Source organism: Mustela nivalis, assembly GCF_964662115.1.
Source record: "Mustela nivalis genome assembly, chromosome: 1".
In the NCBI taxonomy this organism is placed as follows: domain Eukaryota; kingdom Metazoa; phylum Chordata; class Mammalia; order Carnivora; family Mustelidae; genus Mustela; species Mustela nivalis.
This window is the reverse complement of record NC_139020.1, coordinates 210,336,645-210,358,063: the sequence shown is the minus strand read 5'-3', so window position 1 is coordinate 210,358,063 and position 21,419 is coordinate 210,336,645. Positions and strand designations below refer to the sequence as shown.

At 50.6% G+C, this 21,419-nt stretch overlaps 1 protein-coding gene across 4 annotated transcripts in view; it reads left to right on the top strand.

Moving 5' to 3' along the window:
• INSR (insulin receptor) overlaps nt 1-21,087 on the top strand; it is a 127,650-nt gene extending 106,563 nt beyond the window's left edge. For 2 of the 4 annotated variants that reach the window (XM_082732801.1, XM_082732799.1), the window contains 9 exons: nt 2,135-2,294; nt 6,125-6,227; nt 7,217-7,284; nt 9,757-10,001; nt 10,979-11,089; nt 11,178-11,337; nt 12,885-13,014; nt 13,344-13,478; nt 16,044-21,087. In XM_082732801.1, the coding sequence (XP_082588927.1) occupies nt 2,135-2,294; nt 6,125-6,227; nt 7,217-7,284; nt 9,757-10,001; nt 10,979-11,089; nt 11,178-11,337; nt 12,885-13,014; nt 13,344-13,478; nt 16,044-16,398 (1,467 nt within the window). In that variant the 3' untranslated portion in view covers nt 16,399-21,087. The remainder of the gene's footprint in view (nt 1-2,134; nt 2,295-6,124; nt 6,228-7,216; nt 7,285-9,756; nt 10,002-10,978; nt 11,090-11,177; nt 11,338-12,884; nt 13,015-13,343; nt 13,479-16,043) is intronic. The other 2 variants (XM_082732802.1, XM_082732800.1) reach the window with 1 other exon arrangement.
• Nucleotides 21,088-21,419: the final 332 nt, after the last annotated feature.

Genomic DNA, 21,419 nt, shown 5'->3' with positions numbered 1-21,419 from the left:
CAGCACCAACTCCACACAGACTGGCCCTATTTGCCCTTTAGGGGAACAGAGATTTGGGTAGGTAGGGGGCAAAGAGGAGAGAGTGAGAGATTACCGTCACTTTTTAAAAAAAAAAACCCTTTTCACGGACAAGATGGCGAATCATCTCCCTCAATCTCCCTTATTGCCTAGCATCGCTTTCATAAAGTAAGAAAATAATGCAAAAAAATGTATTACGCCCCATTAATAATACTGTGGGGGTATGATTTTGCCAGTTCTGCAAAAATTCTCTCCAGCATTTGATGGGAGGTTTTTCTGTTCGTTTGTTTTTTGGTTTTTGTTGTGGTTGTTGTTTTTCTGGCATTTGCTGGGTTCATAGCCAAAATCCCGTCTTTCTCCTTGAACCTCGCATTCAAGTCCTTTGTCGTCTCACCCTGTTCCCTCTCTGCCCAGGAGGCCCTGGCCCCCGGGGACCGCCCCCTCCCCCGGGGAGGAGCATCGCTTCTCACTGTTGGCGTCCCGTCTCCTTCGCTTCAGTGTCTGTCGTGGTTTCGGGCTTCTGTCTCATTGGCACAGGCTTTCATGGAATTGGCTTCTTCACTCTTTGTCAGGTTTCGCTTCTCGTTTCCCTTTTCGTTTTTGTTTCTCGGTGTCTGGGGAGACAGCTGCCTCATTGTCTAGTTCCATCCATTCATGGTCCCCTCGCCCCTCGCGGTGTGTGGGGACCCCAGCTGGCCTCGGAGGGCGCCCTTCCCCTCGGTCCCCCGACAGCAGCTACCTTCGGTGTCTGCATTTGAGTTTTTGCCCATTTCTACTTGGTGACTCATCGGACTTGGACGGACCTTTGGACCGGTGCCCCCAGCCCTGCCGTCAGCCCGATCAGCCCGATCTGTTTTCTTGCTGTTGTTGTCACATGACGGGCACGGGAGTTTTTTGCGTTTCTTTCTCTGCCCGCTGAAATTTTCCAGTCCAGCTCTCTGCATGCACTATTAACTTGGAGCTGTTTTGGAAAGTTTTAAAAAATTGGCCGGTCGCGGGCAGGGTTCATGGTCTCACTTCCCAGGAAGCCTCTTGCCTCTTCTACTAGGCTCTGGATTGATCTGTTTGCCCCCTTATCACTGGGACGCGTATCCTTTTCTTATCTCTCCTCTGTTTTCAGAGATTGAGGTAGGGCCCTGCTTGTTTTCAGAATGGTCACATAAAGCAAAGCAAAGCCAGGCTGCACCAGAGGAAGGAAGGAGATTTACCGTGGGTCCTGAAGACATTAAGCCCATGCGTGCCTTTGGCTCTGAGGCCAGGAGATGTGGGGGCAAAGCCTGAAATTTGATTTAGGTGCTGTGGGTCTCTTCTTTCCTGGCCTTCTGGGACTTTCGAGAGGCCTGGTAGCAGTGCCTCACAGTGGTTCCAAAAAGGGTAGGAGCCACGTGGTTCTGGATTGAACAAGGGTGGTTGGCCCAGCCACTTAAACCCGCTAGGAGAGCTCCCACCAACCATTCGGTCTCTCAAGCAGCAGCCGGCGGACTATTTTTGTACGCCTGCCTGTGTTCGTACAGCTTCAGAGCTAAGAATCGCTTTCCTGTCTTAAAGTGGCTGGAGAAAAAAATGCCAAGCATCGAGAGAAAGATAGTGTGATGACACGTATCCACTTAACGTGAAGCTCAGTGTTGGGCGTCTGCAGCGTTCCGTGGGCACACAACCGCGTCTGCTTGTGGACGGATGTTATGGGTTTGGGGTGGGTCTCGGGGTGCTTTCGCGCTGTGACAGCAGAGCTGAGTGGGTCATTCGTGTGGGTGAGTGGGTGACCATCCGGCCCCTTTGACCGCAAAAGTTTGGGGCCTCCTAGCCCGCACCCCCGTGTCCTCGTCTCTAGCATGAGGCTGAGCCCCAGTGGGGTTGTCACAAGAAGGAAATGACCTGGTCCAGGTCCAAGCCAAGCATGGCTTGTGGTTTAGGAAGGGTCAGATTTTACCCACGATGACAGCCTCCGCAGCTGCCTCCTTCCCCGGAGAGCGAGCGTGCGGAAATTGTGAAGGTCCTGACGCAGCCCGGGCGCTCACTGTTCTGATGGCACCTTCCTCCCTCTGTGGCCTTCCTGCCAGGGATGGATGCTCCCGAATGGCCGAGAACAATCCTCACTCCTCCCCCTGTCTTCCAGGAGCTGCACCTCTGTGTCTCCCGCAGACACTTCGCTCTGGAGCGCGGCTGCAGGCTGCGCGGGCTGCCGCCAGGGAATTACAGCGTGCGAGTCCGGGCCACCTCCCTGGCAGGCAACGGATCCTGGACAGAAGCCACCTATTTCTACGTGACAGACTATTGTAAGTCTGGGCTTGGGGCTGGGCGTGGCAGGGCAGTTCAGAGGATGGCCAGGGAAGCTCGGAGGCTATGCCTGCTGGCCCCGTACTTGACCACGTCCCGGTCTGCTGGTGCTGCTGTGTGACCTGAGCAATGTGCTTGTCCTCTCTGAGCCTGTATGTTCTTATCTGACCATGGGGAGAGTAAGGACCCCCCCAACAGCCTTGGGGGTGAAAGGAGGTTTCAGTGACATTATGCAGGTCAAGTGACTAGCCCAGGGCATGTTAGATGAACACATTAGCTCTTGTTACTAGTGTCCTAAACTTGATTTTTGATGGGCTGTGCCCTCCAAGGGAGAACATGGGAGCTTGCCTGTGGAGCGTCAGATGTGCTCTTGATACGCAGGGAGTGAGTGCTGCCATCGGGTGCGCAGAGCACACTGTGGACAGTAGAGTGGGAGGCTGGGGAAGCTGAACTGGTCAGGGACTGCTTCCTGGAGGAGGTGACATCTTGACTGAGACCCGGAAGAATGTACAAGTGGGGACAAAAGAAGGCGGTCATCCTGCAGTGTGGTCGGAGCCTAGACACTTGAATGAGTGAACAGATGACTTGGAAGGAGAGGAGATTCTAGACCAGGAGTGGGAGCTTGCGACGGACCGGGGTGACAAGGCTACTGCTTGGCCGGCTGGATTTTCACATACCAGGCCTGGTGGGACTTCGGAAAGTGGGAAGACTCCTGCTGGGAAGGCTCCAGTCAGGGTCAGGGCTGGGATGAACGTCCCGACACCAGCTGGGCGTGCAGCACCACCGTTCTGATGCTGCCTAAGGGGGTGAACACAGACCCTGCCGGGTTAAGAGCACAGTTCCCAGCCAGACGGGCCTTACTTCAGATGCTGGCTAGAAGTTGGGGGTTCTTCAAGCCCCCTGCACTTCCAGCTGACACCCCCCAGCTGGCAACAAACTCAGGGGTTCCCGTGACCTCCCCCGCCACCCCCAGATTCAGTCATTTGCTCGATCAGCTCATGGAGCTCAGGAGAGTGCTAGATGACAAGGACGGTGTTATTATAAAGGCTGTCAGTCGGGGCCACCCAGATGAGGAGACATACAAGGGAGGGTCGGGAGGGTCCAGGATGCTGAGCTCCTGTGTGTTCTCCCGGTGGAATCAGGACGTGTGGCGGCATCCTCCTGGCATACCCGTGTGTTCACCAGCCGGGAAGCTCCTCTAGGCTTGGGTGTGGAGGGGTCCCTCACTAGGCACTGCTGAACACATCGCTGTTGTGCGATGGAGCTCCATCTCCGGCCCCTCTGCTCCCTAGAGCAGCCCCTCCCCTCTGGTCCAGCCTTCCAATCACGTGCGTGGTCCGCCAGTGACTAGCTGGCATCCTGGGCCATCTCATCTCTTAGCATAAGCTCCGGTCTGTTCCAAGGGGCTCGTCAATAATAAAGACACTCTTATTACCCAGGATATTTCAAGGATTTGGAGTCTCTCAAGAACCTAGGCTGCCATGAATAAAATTCCAAGGAAAATATCAAAGTGCGAAAAAAACGTTTGTAACATCATTGACAACAAGTTAATATCCTGGTTATAAAATGAATATATATATATGTACTACATGAGTAGAAGATATAAATAAATCCTAACACAAGCATAGACGCCGTAAATAGCCAGCTTAAAAAGAAATATAAAAGATAGAAAGCATAAAAAAAAGTCCAACCTCAAAACCACACCAAAAAAGGAAGCAAATTAAAACAAGAGGTAATTTTTAACTTATCGAATTGGCAAGGCGTTTGTTTCTGTTCAATTATAGTACTCAGTGCTGTCCAAGAGTAGAGACCCATGGACATTCTTTTCATGGTTGGTGAATGCCACAATATAGCACTTTATTTTAAAGACTTTTATTGATTGTTTTGAGACACCGAGCAAGAGAGAAAGGATGAGCTTGAGGGGAGGGACAGAGGGACAGGGAGAAGCAGACTCGAGCAGGGAGCCCGATGCGGGGCTCGATCCCAGGACCCTGAGATCATGACCTGAGCTGAAGGCAGACACTATCCTGACTGAACCACCTCCCCTAAAGCATACTACTTGAAAAATACGTATCAAACATCTTATAAAGGCTCTGACTGTGTGAACCAACAATTCTGGTTCTAGAAAATTATCCTGAGGAAATGAACAGAGTTGTCCAGAAAAGATAATGTGTTTGAGGAAATGCAATGCAGCATTACTAAAGATGCCAAAAAGTCTGGAAAATTACAGTTCTTTATTTTCTCACAGGGAGGCAAGCAAGGAACTGGGGGTGCACATTTTAAGGAGGTGCTCACCCCCAGGGGCTGACCCTGTGTCTCCGTGACCCAGAGCAAGAGCTCTCAAATTTTGCACACTGGGTGCTTCCCTTTCTCCACGGCCTGGTTCCATGGCCACAGGAATCGGAGGCTTGAGCAGGACTGTGGGGTCTGGGAAGCAGAGACGGGGGTGCAGCATGACTCGCAGATTGTGTCTCCAGACCTGCTAAGTCCCGGCCACTTGGTGGTCTCCAGTTTCCCTGCTCCTGAGGAAGAAGGGACAGGGAGGAAGCGACATGCAGACAACCATGTGTGGCCAGTAGGTTTCCTTTTCTCATGTCTCCTTCAACTACCAAATATTGATGGAGACTTTCTGTGGCCAGGAGCTGCCGGGGAGGGGAGGAGGTAGTTTGCTGGGACTTCAGGGAGGGACAGGAGGTCTCAGGGTATAGCCAGCCACTGAAGGCAGCGTGGGGCTGTGGCTAAGCACGTCCACAGATGGCCCGGCTTGAAATCCCTGCTCCACCGTGGGTCCGCTCTGGGGTTTGGGGCAAGACCCCTCCGGTCTCTGAGTCTCTTTTCCCAGTCTAGTGGTTGGTCTTAGTCACAGCCCCTCCCACCGTGGCTTGTGTGACATTAAATAAAATCAACCAGCACAGAGCACTTCACTTAGCGCCTGGTGTTTTCCTAAGTGTTCAGTAAACCTCTGTTGACAGGAAAGACCTTAGGGACCAGGGACCAGGGTCCCTCCGTGATTCCTTAGAACGCATTTTCCTCCTTGGCCCGAGAGAGTCTGAATATGGGAGTGTGTTTATAAATGCAGACAACTCGGCTTTACATTGCAGATTTTTTAAAAAAGGAAAAAAAAAAAAAAGGCTCCATAGCATTTCTTCCCTAAATTGAAGAGGGGAGGACCTGTTAGCATACAGGGCCCTTCCTGGTGAATTTTTCGTCTGTGAGAGGTGTTGTTCGGATGAAAATCGGCTGTTTAATTTGCGGAGCCCACTGCAGAATGAAAATGTAGGGCTCTTTGTTTAAAAATTATTAAGAATTTTTTTTTAAAAGATTTTATTTATTTGAGAGAGAGAAATAGAGCACAAGCATGAGTTGGGGGAAGGACGGAGGGAGAGGGAGAAGCGGGCTTCCCGCATACGGGGCTCCATCCCAGGACCCTGGGATCATGACCTGAACTGAAGGCAGTTGCTTAAATGACTGAGCTACCCAGGCGCCCCTAAAAATTATGAAGACTTTCAAGACAGTGGCAGTGGGGCGTTAAGGAGCAAGGCCTTTTAAGTGTGGGGACTTGGACCATGGCCTGGGTTGCCTGCCTGGGAAGCTGTGTGGGCTGGCAGTGGACGGTGTGGTCTGGGGGTCAGAGCCTCGGAGTCTGCCTTCCCGCCCCATGGAACCAGCCAGTGTTTCGGGACTGCCGGAAAAGAAGGGCTCAGGTGACCAGCGGAGAGGCTCGGAACAAGAGAAGGGGCAGGAGCGTGTGGCTTGTCATTAAAGGCGTAGATGTGATTTGCGATAGGAACACATTTTGATGTGAACCATTTGTCTTATTCTATTTCAGTAGATGTCCCATCGAATATTGCAAAAATCATCATCGGCCCCCTCATCTTTGTCTTTCTCTTCAGTGTTGTGATTGGAAGTATTTACCTGTTCCTGCGGAAGAGGTGGGTACGGCCGTGTGCGGGTAAATGGTTAGACGGGCTCTCCAGGAAAGCAGGCGTGCCTAGATACAGAGGGAGCGCTAGCTCAGTTTATTGTCTGTTTGACTGACGTAAGGGATGGGTGTGGCCTGCAACTTACAGCTAAAGATCGTAATACAGTTCGCAACGCTCAATCATAAATGATCACAAATGCCCTCCCGCTGGTTGATGGTCACCAAATGCTTTGGTTGATTCCCCCCGCCCCACCCCTGAAACTTTGTCTCTGTAGGCAGCCTGTGGTTGCCAGGGATGCAGGAACATGGCTCCAACCTGTTGACTGATGCTTTGTTTTCATTAAAGAGGAAGGTAAAAATGAACTAAGATGTGGAGGTTCATCATCAAAGAAGTGACTTGGCTTGGTCAGGGAGTGACTTTTAGATACCGAAGGAACGTTTTCTCAAATCACGGAGATGACATTTTTTTTTTTTTTTTAAAGATTTACTTATTTTAGAGAGCACGAGCAAGAAAGAGAGGGAGAAAGAGCAGGAGGAGGGTCAGGGGAGACAGAGAATCTCAGGCAGACTCCCTGCTGAGTGTGGAGCCCAATGCAGGGCTCGATCTCATCCAGAGAAGGTGCCCCAACTTTTAGTATCATTTTATGTAAATGTCAGCCTGTATCTTTTAATTTTTGGAGGATGATTATATTAACAGCCCGCTCTCCAGTTTCCCGAAAACTTAGCCATTGTTTCTGCTGAGCTGGGATGAGAACAGCAAAGGGCGAGTGTCTTTCAGGTGGTAGTAAGGACAACTGTAAATTACGGTTCATGATCCCATGTTCATGCAAATTTAAGTAGCCATCTGATGGGCTTGTACGACACCCCAGACCATATCCAGGGTCACAGGGATGCTGTTGCTAAGGGCTGTCATTGGCCTTGGGGAGCTAAACCCCGCTTCGAGTGACCCAGAGCCCCTTGAGGATATCAAGCTGGAATATTTTCCTTCTTCTCTTCCAGGCAGCCAGATGGGCCGCTGGGACCGCTGTATGCATCTTCAAACCCTGAGTACCTCAGTGCCAGTGATGGTGAGTACCATCCCCGTACCCTTGGGTGGCCAGAATCCTGCCTTTTGGGGTCCCTGGCCATCAGTGTCAAGTGCAGGTCAGGGGTCGGCAACCAGGGAGAGAGCTGAGACCTCTCGCTCACATGAGCTCACAGACCTGCCTCTTGCTGCGAGACCGTATTACCGAGAGCAGCCAGGCACCCGCTGTCTGGCACCTGTTTGGCTAGGCTGATCGAGCTGGGCTCACCCCAGGCTGACAGAGAGTCAGGTGTCCCAGCTGTTGGGGGAGTAGGGAGTGGAACCCGGGATACCTGCGCCAGAGACTGCGCAGAGGGTCAGAGCCAGAGGGCCGTGCACGGACTTGCTGTCCAGGTTGGCAGGTGGGGGTCAGGAGCCAAAATGAGACACGGGATAAGAGGCAGGGAAGACAAGAACGAAGGGTGAGATGGGGTGCGCAGGCGGCTGTGTGGGCACGGGGGACGCATCCGCTGCTGGCAGGGGCTGAACGCGGGTGGGATGTTGATGCCAGCACCGGAGTGTCGGACTGACACCTGGATTTCCCTGGATCGTACCGAAGCATGCTGGGCGGCCCCTGCAGATGACGCTCTCCTCCCGAGGAGAAAGCGTCTGCCGCATTGCGAGTTTCTAAAGGACTTCACGCAGCAGGAATCAGAAAGTGACTTTGGAGGCGTGAACGCTGTGGCCGGGGGATCCTGGGGGGATGTTTGTAAGGACGCCCAGGATGTGTTCTCATCAGGTCTGCTGAGGGGGTGTGGGAGAAGGAAGACAAGAATGTTTATTCTGGTGTGCTTAGCAAGGCAAGGCAGGGCAGGGCAAGACCAAGGACTTGCTATTTTGAATGATTTGAGTGGGTTCTGGGGTGTGGAGGCTGGCCCTGGGGTGATCGAAGCATCTAGAGAAGAGGGTGAGGGTTTGGGCTCTGGATGGTGGTTTTGCAGGTAGAAGGTACTATCACAGGCCAGTCATTTAGGGTCTGTAGGGATTGGCCACCCTTAGGGGGTCAGTCCCTCCAGGGTCATCGAGGCCCCAGATGCTAAAACATCAGAGTAGGGAAACTGGAAGAGGGTATCATGCTGGGTGGGGACATGTGCAGGGGCCAGGAGCAGGGGGAGTGACCGCAGATGGAGGAGCTTCCTCTCCCGGCTTGGGGATGGCATTGTTACTGCACATCAGAGGTGGGAAAGCTCAGCCTCAGGGCTGCCGTCAGACCCCACGGGAGGGGTGAGGCCGGGAAGGTCTGCACAGGGCTGCCTCTCCACCCAACTGCCCCGCTTCCTTCTGGGAACGCAGCCATGACCGAGGCCACAAGGGTGGCCCATGAAAGCTGGAAACTGGAACTCAAGGGTCTCTAAGGCTGGGAAGGCCTGGGCCAAGGGGCGCTCCCAGGGAAAGACCCAGGCTCAGAGCGCTGGCGGACAGGATACCCCCACGGATCATGTGTGTGTGCTCATCTCCTCCAGTGTCCTTGCCTGGGGCCCTGGTGACTGTATCGGTTGCTGGGGCTCCTGGAACAAACACCAGGGACCGGATGGATGGCTTCAGAAACAGAATTTTAGTTCCTTGCGTTTCTGGAAGCTGGGAGTCTGAGATCAAGGTGTCAGCGGGATTGGTTTCTGCTGAAGCCTCCCTCCTCGGCCCTGTGTGCATGTCTGGGTCTGAATGTCCTCTTCTTCCGAGGACTCCAGCCACATGGGATTAGACCCTCCCCACTGACTTCATTTGAACTTGAATTGCCTCCGGAATGGCCCTGTCTTTAAATACAGTTACATTCTGCGGTACCAGGGCTAGGACGTCAACATAAATTCTGGGGAGGGACACAATTTATCCCTGCTTTGGGGGAAGGCTGGTACCTTTTTGGCTTTTCTTATGAGGCCTTTGTGCATTTGTCTGCAAATCGTTTGCTGCATAACAAACCACCCCAGAGTTAGTGGCTTGCAACAGCCAGTGTTTGTTAGCTCGCAGTTCGGTGGGTCCGCCAGCTGGGATCTGCTAGGCTGGACAGATGTTTTGATCTCGCCGGGGCTCCTTTGCACGGCTGCAGCCTGCCTGCCGATCTACTGGCCCTGGATGGGCTCACTGGTATGGCCAGCGGTTGGCAGGCTGGGTGGTCTCCCATCCCCTTGGCACTTGGCAGAAAAAACAGCCTCAGATGGGAAGTAGAGTTGTGGGGTGGCAGGGCTCTTAGATCAAACTGAAAGGACGAGGAGGAGGCAGGCCCAGCTCGGCCCAGCTCAGGTCTTACTAGCAGGTCTTCCCTGGACTGATGGTGGCTCCATCCCAAGCCAGGAAGGGCAGGGACCCACGCCTGTCCTGTTCTTGGCTCTGCGCCCAGTGCCTGCTTGGTACAAGGCCTGGACCACAGAAGTTGCTTCATGAACATTCCCCTGGCGGGGTGGGGGGCAGTTCCAGCGGGAGGCGGCTGGGGGCTCCCCGGGGGTCCGCCGAGGACACCGTGTAGATCAATGAGGAGTAGTGTTCCCATGTTCTGTGTATGTGCCGGACGAGTGGGAGGTGCCTCGGGAGAAGATCACTCTCCTGCGGGAGCTGGGGCAGGGCTCCTTCGGCATGGTGTACGAGGGCAACGCCAGGGACATCGTCAAGGGCGAGGCGGAGACCCGCGTGGCGGTGAAGACGGTCAACGAGTCGGCCAGTCTGCGGGAGAGGATCGAGTTTCTCAACGAGGCCTCAGTCATGAAGGGCTTCACCTGTCACCACGTGGTGAGTCCCACGTTTGCCCAGAAGCAGACAGAGACGTCCTTTCATGCCTACTCCCCGGTTCCCCTTCCTCCTCCTCCTGCCCAGAGCGGGAGGACTCTGGGTGTGGACCCCTACCTGTCCCCTGCTCTGCTAAGCACCGTAAAGGTGTGGAGGAGGCTCCCTCCCTCCTCCCTTCGCAAATCCCACCCTCTTCCACCTTGCTTTCCAGAAACTTCCAGAAACTTCTGTCCAGAAACTTGTTTTCCAGAAACTTCTGTCTCTTCCCTCTTCCTGGTGCCTTTGTGACTCTGAAACACCATGGATGGTTCACCCCATCCCTGCCCCCACTCGAGCCAGCACAGACTCTCCCTGCTCTGCTGTTCCTTCGTGGCCCCACAGCTTCTCATTGAGCCTTGTGTCCTTTCTTCCTTGCCATGCATAGCTGAGGGGATCTGCTCTGTGCTGAGCCTGTCTTGTCTCCTGGATGTGGCAGATTCCTGTCCTTGGGGAGAGTCCAGGACAGCCATGGAGACAGATCCTAAGCCCAATAAGTTCCTCCTGGAGGTCATTAGGAGCCAGTGCTCTGGCGGGTTGGAGCAAGAGAGCAGAATCAGGGGGCTGGGCATTTGGGAGTGGGGCAGGTGTGCTAAGGACGGAGGGACTGGGCCATATGGACCCGGGAGGGAACAGCAAGTGCAAAGCCTGGGAGGTGGGCACATGCCTGATTTGCTCCCCCAAGGCTATCTCCCAGGGTCTGCCTTGGAGTGTTGCTGTGTTGGGCATGTCTCTGTGCTCCCCACCGCGCGAGACCGAGAGTCTTGAATTCTCCCTCCCTCCCCTGGTGCCTCTGCCCCTGCAAGGCCCTGACCCTGGCATTGGAGCCAGACAGAGCCGGGATCCCCACGCAGGGTGCTGTGTGTGATGCCGATGTCATACGGGGAGACCTTGGTGATGGCAACCTTCCCCGGGGACCCTTACCCAAGATCTTCGCTCCGCAGGTCCGCCTCCTGGGGGTGGTGTCCAAAGGCCAGCCGACACTGGTGGTGATGGAGCTGATGGCCCACGGAGACCTCAAGAGCTACCTCCGCTCCCTGCGGCCGGAGGCTGAGGTGAGCGGGCTCTGGGGACCCGGCAGGGTGCCCGCTCGTGGCCGCAGGAGACCGGGTCCCTGAACCCGACCCCTTGTTTCGATTTTAGAATAACCCCGGCCGCCCTCCCCCTACCCTGCAAGAGATGATTCAGATGGCAGCGGAGATCGCCGACGGGATGGCCTACCTGAATGCCAAGAAGTTCGTGCACCGGGATCTTGCAGCCCGGAACTGCATGGTGGCCCACGATTTCACGGTCAAAATTGGAGGTGCGTCTGACCTTCTAGTTGGAAGTGTGTGGCCCAGGCCCAGTCTGATTGCAGGAGATGTCTGTCCTGAGCAGGTCAGTCTTTTCCAATAGTACAAAGAGGGCCTGGACCTCGGTCTATAATTTAATTGCACTTGCTCATGAACTTGCTCATTTCCTGCTCTGGATAATAGTGGTGTTCCCCATTGGTGGAAGCCACCACACTGGGAGCCGATAGATGGGACTGATGATCGGTGAGTCACCACGGTTTTTCTGCCCTCACACAACACCCGCCCCATGTGGCCATGTACAGCCAAGTCAGCTTAAATTAACTGAAATTAAAAATGTATTCCTTGGGCTGCGCTGGCCACATTGCAAGTGAGCGGTCGCCACCTTGAGCCTGGTGGCTGCCATATTGGGCAGAGTGAGCCTAGACGGCATTTGTCATCATGGAAAGTTCGACTGGACGGGGCTATTCAGAAATGAACAGTAAAATAGTGCTTGTATAAACAAGAGAAGGAAGACTGGGCATAAGAGGTCTGAAGGAAATAAAGAGTCCATGGTAGAGAGGAGAGAGGCTTCTCTCTGTAGGGAGGCAGGCTTTTGGCCAAATCTTGTGGGATTAGTTGACCTGAATGAATGACAGCCTCCCAGGGGGCTTTCCAGCAGATACAAAGGCCTTACGCTGGAAGCATGGCTGGTGTGGTGTATTAGAAGGAACAGGCAGGGGAGCAGAGCAACATGAGATGGGAGGTTAGGGAGAGAGGCAGGAGCCAGACCTGGAAGGGCTTTATTAATCAGTGAGTCATCGAGCCATTACCCTAAGAAGCCAGTGGGAAGCAGAAGTAACGTGATTCTACTTATGAACCCAAATGACATTATCAACAAGGGAAGCCAGAATATCATCCTATTTATGATCCCAAGAGACCTTATCCTCCGTTAGCTATGGGAAGCAAGAAATAATATGACCCTATTTATGGAGCTTCTCTTGGGCATTGGGCTGTCAGGGTCAGGGTGTAGGGAAGGTCCTGCAGGTAAGAGGTGGCTGTGGGGCCGGAGTGACGGGGAGGAAGAGCTGGGTTAGAGCGGATGTGGAAGAAGAATGGGCAGAACATGCCGATGTCTTAGATGTGGGTATGGGGAAAGGGGCGTGGTCAAAAGGGGGCTTGACCCTAGGTCTTGTGCTGGGCAGCAGGGTAGTGGTGGGGCCGTACCTAGTGGAGAAGATCAGGTTGGCTACAGAGAGGCCATGCTTTGGTTTGGGATGCCTGTAAGGTCGTGGGTGGGAAGGAAGTGTTGCTGAGAATGGGGTTCCCAAGCTGTGGGCTGAAACATTGCTTCTTGGCCACTTGGTGCTTTCTTTTCCTTCCCTTTACGTGGTGGCCTATCCTTTCCCTCCACATCCCCATGAGTACTCTCAGACTATCCTCATGGGATTTGGCTACCACCCAGGTGAGCACACACCTGGGGCAGGTAAGCCCATCTGAGGGCTCTACCAGGCGCGGGGCAAGAAGGAGACACCTGGACTGTAGGCTGAAGGTTAAGACCACGTGACCCCTTTGTTGTCAGACTTTGGGATGACCAGAGACATCTATGAAACGGATTACTACCGGAAAGGAGGCAAGGGTCTGCTCCCTGTGCGGTGGATGGCACCGGAATCCCTGAAGGACGGGGTCTTTACCACTTCTTCTGACATGTGGTGAGTGGTAGATGGATTGGTGGACGCGGTGCTGGGCTTGGATCCCGGGGTGTTGCATTAGTGCGACTGGCAAGAGGGGAGCCGGTTAAAACTGCCTTCCTCACAGCCCCTTGATCAAGAAAGCAGAGGAGATGTCATGTTGGAAGGACCCTTGTATGGCCACTTATGTTCAGTTGAGACTAATCTAGGCTTTTCTGAATGCAGCATGAATTGTTTAACTAACCAGCCAACCATGTTCTCAAAAACCAAGGAGGGGTGCGTGCGTGCGTGCGTGCGTGTGCGTCTGTTTTAATGGCTTCTTTGTTACTACTTTGAACTGTCGTTGGCAGGTCCTTTGGCGTGGTCCTCTGGGAAATCACCAGCTTGGCAGAACAGCCTTACCAAGGCCTGTCAAATGAACAGGTGTTGAAATTTGTCATGGATGGAGGGTATCTGGACCAACCCGACAATTGTCCAGAGAGAGTGTAAGTGTAGAAAGACTGGGTGCTGTGTGGGCTCTTCATCAAAAAGGCGTTGCCCTTTGGTTTGTGTGTCATATGTCTACATGTGTGTTCATGTTTGCATGTTGTGTCTTCGCATGGACACTTTTTTGCACATCATACCTATACACACGTTTGTGTTTGCATGCCATATCTTTGCACAAATGCTTTTTTGCATATTGTGTCTGTGGAAGGTTGTAGAGAAACCGCACAGCATTGGTTACCATGGTTACCATGGGAGAAGGAAATTGGGTAGCTCGGGTGGGATGTTTATGTTTAACTCTCTGTCCTTTATATACTTAACATTTTGTCAGGGAGTGAATACAATCAGACATGTCTGTTATATCGCAACAGAATTGGGGAAAAAAAGAAATCAGAAGCAGAAACATTAAAATTATTTTTGGTCAGGGATATGTGTTACTTATTTCCCCGCTCCCCCAATTTTTGTTGTATTTTGGTCATAGAAAAAAAAGGGGGGCACCTGGGTGGCTCAGTCAGTTAAGTGTCTGCCTTCGACTCAGGTTGTGATCCTGGGGTCCTGGGGTCGAGCCTCACATCGGGCTCCCTGCTGAGCACGGAACCTGCTTCTCCTGTCCCTCTGCCACTCCCCCTGCTCATGCTCTCTCTCAATAAATAAAATCTTTAAAAGAAACTTAAAGATAAATTAAAAAATGAAATGACAGTAGCAATTGAAATTTGAGATGATGCCTATAAAAATATTTTATAACTCAGTAGATAAGCCTATGTTAAAATATTAAGTATAAAGTGTGTGTGTGTGTATTAATTTCCAGATGTCTTCAGATAGAAAAGGCAAGAGGTTAGATCTGAAGGAGAGTTGTGTGCAGACTGTATTTTCCCTGTGTTTTGGGGTGTTTCCTCTCTACTATGAGACGGTTTACATATGAAGTCCATTATCAGTGTTTCTTAAGAAAAAAGTTTGCCCTCCTGGAAAACGTAGGGGGAAAGGCCATTCTGAGGTTTCATCCCCCAAAGAATAAGGCTGTTAATTTAGAAAACCCAGTTGGAAGGGACCTTATGTGAAAAAGAGTACAAAGCAGAGTTATTTCGAAACTGAGCAAAGAATTTCTGAATGTAGTTTCATGAGAGTCCTTTCCTGGTCCTTAGTAGCTGGCTGCATCGTTCCAGGACCAGGGAGATTAGGTAGGCCCTAGGGCAGAGGTCCACACGCTTTCTAGAAAGTACTGTAAATATTTGGAGCTTTGTGGGCCCTGTGGCTCCCTGTTGCAGCTACTCAACTCTGTCAGGTAGACAGAAGGCAGCCGTGAATGGTGTGTAAATGAGGAGGTATGTCTGTGTGCCAGTAGAACTTGATTTTATTTTATTTTTTAATGTAATTTTATTTTTTCGGTGTTCCAAGATTCATTGTTTATGCACCACATCCAGTGCTCCATGCAATCCGTGCCCTCCTTAATACCCAACACCTGGCTCCCCCAACCTCCCACGCCCCACCCCTCCAAAGCCCTGTTTGTGTCTCAGAGTCCACAGTCTCTCATGGTTCATCTCCCACTCCGATTTCCCCCAACTCACTTCTCCTCTCCATCTCCCTATGTCCTCAGTGTTCTCTCTTATGGTCCACAAGCAAGTGAAACCATATGATAATTGACTCTCTCTGCTTGACTGATTTCACTTAGCATAATCTCTTCCAGTCCCGTCCATGTTGCTACAAAAGTTAGGTATTCATCCTTTCTGATGGAGGCATAATACTCCATAGTGTATATGGACCCCATCTTCCTTATCCATTCGTCTGTTGAAGGGCATCTTGGTTCTTTCCACAGTTTGGTGACTGTGGCCATTGCTGCTATGAACACTGGCTATGAATACTGGTACAGATGGCCCTTCTTTTCACTATAAGATAACTGGGAAAAAACCTAACCATAGAGGTTAAGGATCTGTACTCGAGGAACTGCAGAACACTCAGTAGAACTTTGTTTACAGAGACACTGCAGAGGACCAGATCAGGTCATCTGGGGACGGGGAAAGGTAAAATAGAAACCCCAGACCCTCAGCACCTGCACTGTGCGTGCTTGGCTGAGCTGGCTTGTATGCCCCTGCTAGCACCCTGGACAGCGCCGGCACCGAGCCTGCAGGATGGCTGCTCAGAGCTGGGCCCTCTCGGTTCAGTCCCCTCAGCTGCCCCATCAGGCAAGCATCTCAACCCTGAAGGATCTTTGACCCTAGAAAGATTGCTCCTTGGCACAGGGAAGCCTTTCAGGAAGCCCGGCAGGAATTCAGCTTTATGAAATGCACCAAATGGGAGAAAGAAAAAATCAGGAATGTAGAAAATGATCAACCTTGGCCAACAGGCAGGTGCATCGAGGGGTGCGCTTCTTGATCTGGCTGGGGAGTGAGGCAGCCCCGTCGGCTCTCTTTCCCAAACCGTTCTCTTCTAAGTACTGGTAGAAATCTCGTTTCTGTCTTGGCCATGGCCTGCGCTGATGTTGGCACTTGTTGTCGTGGGAGGGGGCTGGGGTGGAGACTGCTCGGCCGGATGCCGCCGGACGTGTTCCTGACTGTCCCTCTGTCCCGCAGCACCGACCTGATGCGTATGTGCTGGCAATTCAATCCCAAGATGCGGCCCACCTTCCTGGAGATCGTCGACCTGCTCAAGGACGACCTGCACCCCAGCTTTCCGGAAGTTTCCTTCTTCCACAGCGAGGAGAACAAGGCGCCTGAGAGCGAGGAGCTGGAGATGGAGTTTGAGGACATGGAGAGCGTCCCCCTGGATCGGGCCTCCCACTCTCAGAGGGAGGAGGCCGGGGGCCGGGATGGAGGGTCCTCCCTGGGCCTAAAGAGGAACTACGAGGAGCACATCCCCTATACCCACATGAATGGGGGCAAGAAAAACGGACGGATTCTGACTCTGCCGAGGTCAAATCCTTCCTAACAGCACCTGTTTTGGGGGAGGGGTTCCCATCTTCACTTTCCTCGGGTTTGAAGGTCTCCAGAAAACTCAGGATTCTCCTTTGAATCTGCCAGTGTCCGACGGAGCTCAGAGATCATAACTATCCATTGCTGTTCATCTGTGACTTAAAAATGTGTTTGATTGCCAATTTGACGAGCTGTCAGAGAATTGAACTGTGACCCTAGAGAAGGGGTTTCCTCGGCTGCTGTCCTTTGTAGGCAACTGTGGTTTTAAGCCAGGATGTTACTATTTTTTCTAGTACATTGAGAGCAAGCACCTGTTTTTACAAATCTTTTTTTTTTTTCTTTTTTTTTTTTCCTGGCATCTGAGCTACAGTATAAAACATGAAACTTGTTTGTGGAACAAAAGTTTGAAAGAAAGGAAAAAAAAAAAAGCCAACCCTGTTCCAGTAGAATTTCAGGCTTTCCAGAGTGGGCTTCAGGAAGGTGTTTTTTCCTCATCCAGGCTGAAGGATTTTTTTTTTTCTTCACAAAATCAGTTCCTCAAATTGACCAATAGCTGCTGCTTTTGTACTTCTGATAAGGATCTGCAGTTCCGGCATGTGTCCGCGTGTGTGTGTATGTCCAGGCTAGACATGGCTGGCGTGTGTGTGTGCACGTTTGTGCCCGTGCGTGCGTGCAAAGCGTTCATGCCCCGTTGACACTTTGGGGGTCGGCTCCTGAAGGTTCTGTCTTCTGGAGCTCCTGATCCTCCCATCTCCTTCCTTCCTTATTTACTGGGAGACTGTGCCCTCCACAGATTCTTCTGCCCCAAGCCTAGTCTCAGGAGTGTCTTCTCCCTTAACTTTGGTGAAAAATGTTTTCCAGGAGCCAAGGGAGTCATTTGGAGTGATAGTGGATCTTTTCAAGACCAAACAAAGCTAGGACAGAAAAAAGAAAAAAAGAAGAAAAAAAAAGAACTGAGTTGATTAAGGATTTTGAGAATATATTTGTAACATATTTAATTTTTTTAAAACTCTCCAACGTCAGCCTCATAAGTTATTAACTGTTTCCCGGGATGGGGGGGAGGGTTTGTGGGTGGTCTGCCTGTGTGCAGAGAGGGAGCGAGGCACCAGTGGCGGATTTGTTTGGTCTTAAAGGCATCCACTTTTCTGGGAATAAAGCCACATTAGCTGCTGACCCTTTTGGACATGATGAGGCCACGCTGAGGGTGTGGGCAATTGGGTTTGGTTTCTGCTTGGGAAAGCTGATAGCCACCTGGAGCTGAGTCCTGCCTTCAGACACACTTGTGACTCTTGGATCTTTTGGTTCCTTATGTGTACCTCACATGCTTCCTCAACTGGGTGTGCACATACCACAGCAAAACTAAACCCCAAAGTGCGACAGCCCAGATGGACTTTGAGAACACTAAGCAGTATGAAGCGAGATGCACCTGTTGGTCCCCTCCACCCTCAGGGCATCCACCTGTCCTCAGAGTTGACCTCCCAGAAGCTGCTCTGTGCCCAGTGACCTCAGTTGGGCCAGGTGTGGGGCCTGAGCAGAACTCTCAGGTGCTTATGACGTTGCAGTCCCCAAGAGAATAGAGTCTGGAAGAGAAACTGCTAAGGACCTTCACGCCACCAAGAACTTCTGGATGGGCGTGAATCCAGTTACTTCCCTTTGGGGAAAGAATCACAGCTGCTCAAATAAAGAACACGGTGAACCCATTACTTTGGTTCATCAAAATCATCACCCACGTGTTATCCCTGAGAGCATTTTCTCATGAGTTTTTGACTGCTTCCTTCTCCTCTTCTCTTAAAAGTTGTGGGCTTCAGAATAGGTTAGAGACAATGGCAACCTCTGAACCTTCTCAAATTCTTGATTAAGAACACAGGTAGACAAATCCCAATTGCCTATTACTATCTTATTTATATGATTTGAGAAATTATAGCACATGAAATACTTCTGGGGAGCCTCAGTGATTGGGTACAAGGAACAAGAGTACAGAAATTATTTTTGCCAAATTTATTTTGTACATATAAGAGGGTCTACGTAAATTAAGAACACATAGATCTAGGTATTTTGTTCTTTTCATAGTAAATTTGTAGTGGCCGTATACCACACTAGCAACAATTTTCACATTTTTCTAATTCAGAAAGGTTTTCTTATATTAGGGGAAAATTATTTATTTTAATATATAAAAATCACTGTAAAAATCACTTTCATAAAAAATGGAGTGCATGTAAATTTTTATCAAAAATAAACAGGTGAATGTGGGGTAATGATTTTTTTTTTTTCCAGCACAGTCTACCTCAGTGTATCATTAGGATGTGGTTCAATAATGGACATCTTTGAGACTTCAGAATTCTGCCTGGATCCAATCTGAGTCAGGGAAAATCTGTATCAGCTGATCCCAAATGCCAGGGACCAGTAAGAATTTTGAGGGAGGGAGTTGGGATAAAGTGTGGCTTTCGTGTGAGCATAGATCCTTTTTCTGGCTGATAATCTTCTCTGAATTCAATCCCTCCTCCACTTTGTTTTGGTCCTCCATCCATCGACACCATGCTCCCAAACATGAACTAAATTTCAGGCCATTGTGATAGATCTGATTTGTGGGGTACCAAGGCCTGAGCTACCTGCCTTTGGCTAGGAGAGGATACTCCATCTCCTGCTGGGGCAAAGAGAGGCTTTAGGGCAAAGCCAGCACACCCACTGTCCCACTGCCTCCCCGTGAACTGAGCACCGAGGTGCCCTGGCTCTCCGTGGCTTGTTCCTACTCCTTTAATGGGAGTGGGACAAATCGCACTTGTGGGGACCTCACATGCAAACACCTGATGTAGCATTTCTGTTTTCTAAGTGGAGAGGGGGAATGTTGAGAACTTCCAATCCAGAACCCACCAGCATGCTGAGTGTATTTTTTTTTTTTTTTTTAAGCAACAAAACCCTGGACCCCTGTGTTTGCTTGACCTCTGGCTGATACTGTTTGAACTTACGGGGCTTTGAAAAAAACCCATTTGTAAGTCTGGGAAGGGCCAGCAGGGCTGTACTTGCCAAACCTCACTGCCCTTATACTTTCAGACGCTGCCCCCCCCCCATTGTCTCACCCTTCTGTGCTTACCCTGGAAAGATACAGTAGAGTGATGGGCCCACCTGCACAAATGGGATTTCACCTATTTCCTTTAGTTGCCTCTGCTACTGCAGTGAGAAGAGCAAGCAGCCATTGGGTCACAAGCCTTTTTCATCACATAATGTTGGCTCTAACAACTTTGGTCCTAGGAAGTCATGGTTGCCCTGGGAGGGGCTTTATAGTGATGGTCTATACTGGGGGGGGGGGGGGCTTGCAGTGATTGGCTATAAAAAAAAAAAGCAACAAAGCCAGCTTAGGTTGACACTTTTTGCTGTTTGCTTTTAAAGATGTCTCATTATTATTAAAACCTTTTTCATTAATGTGGCCTAATCCACATAGTAGTTTCTTCTTCTGAGAGGAGAATAGCAAGCACATTACTTTCTCCCAGGACCAGTGATGTCAAGCACACTTCTGGAAATGTTTGTATTCTGGGAGCTATCCTTGGTGCTTTCCTGTTATTTCAAGCTAGTTGGGAGAATTGCTGCTGGTTCTCTTGGAGAGATATTGAGCACAATGGAGGAAGTGTGGGAACTGATGCAAGGGTCTGCACATACAATCCTGTGATCATTGGAGACTGCTGCCAGTCAATGGACAATTCTTCCACTATCTCCCACCAGAGCGGACAATCTGCCATAATGTGCTTGTTGGGTTGGGAGGTGTTCATTTGTAGCTGTGAAAATAGTGGTCAATGGGCAGCATTGCCATCAGAGCATGGCCCATGCTAGCCATCTGGGTAGGTGATGGATGTGCTGTAGTCCCAGGGACAATCATTCTTCTACTTCGTGGTGGGTGAAAGTTTGGTGTTAAATGTCTTTTGGATACCACTTGGTGAGTCCTTGACACCTCAGGCTCTTCAGAAATTACGGTTTTGTTGGGGGGTAGGGAACAGGGAAATGCTGATTGTATATAAATGGTGCACGTAGAATGGTGTCCATTTAGAAAGCCTTCCAGAATGTTCTTTAGAATTTTGATTTATACCGAAGGTGAAACTGAGATGGAAAGAACAAATGCTAATTTGTGCATTTGTTTGAAAGAATGTGATGGACTTTCAGGGGCTACAATTAAAGGTGAATGTTTCCTTAGGGGTCCCCCCAGAAGCAGAGGGAAACATTGACTTTTTGAGCTCATGGTCACCTCATACCAGTCAGGGTCCAGAAACAACCTTCAGCCAAATTCTTATTTGGATGTGGGCCCTAAAAGTCCTTACTAGAAACCAGATTGTGAATCTGAGGCTCTTGGTCTCCTTTGGAAAGAAGGAACAAGTTCCAAGATGAGTGTGTGTCTATGCACACATTCGGGAATGACTTGTTTAATCTTTCTACTTTGTGTGCCTGGGGGCGGTCTTGGCCCCGCATGTCAGCAGCAGACACTTCCATCTGTTGTCAGCTGCACAGGATCAAATGTGCCTCGGCATATGTGAAAAACAACTCAGAAACACAAAACCCACCAAGAGCTCAATTATTTTTTCAATGTTTTCCTACAAGAGCCAAGTAGCGCCGTGTACAGAATATGCCTTTTTTTTTTGAATATTGAAATTGCTCTGCATGTAAAATATGGGATAATTACCTGTTTATATGAAAATTCTGAATAAATTATCCAAGAATAGTCTTGGTTTTTGTGTGTGTGTGTGTGTGTGTGTGTGTGTGTGCTGTTCAAGCAAGGACCTGTGACCTGTGTGGGATTGTGGCTATAGGGTGGGCTGTGTTAAGGGAAATCTGGAAGTTGTGCAGATCTGTTTTAAGAAGGAACAAACCTATGGGCTCTTCAATGAAGCAGGAGGTTAAATATTGTTATAAACAGGGCTGATGATCTTCTGGTACATACCTGAATAGTTGAGCTGGTGGTTTATATATTAAACTATCCCATACCAGTTGGTAAGTAACTGCTATCCCAAAGACCCCCAGACCTTCCCATGATGCAAGCACTAAGGGCTTCGC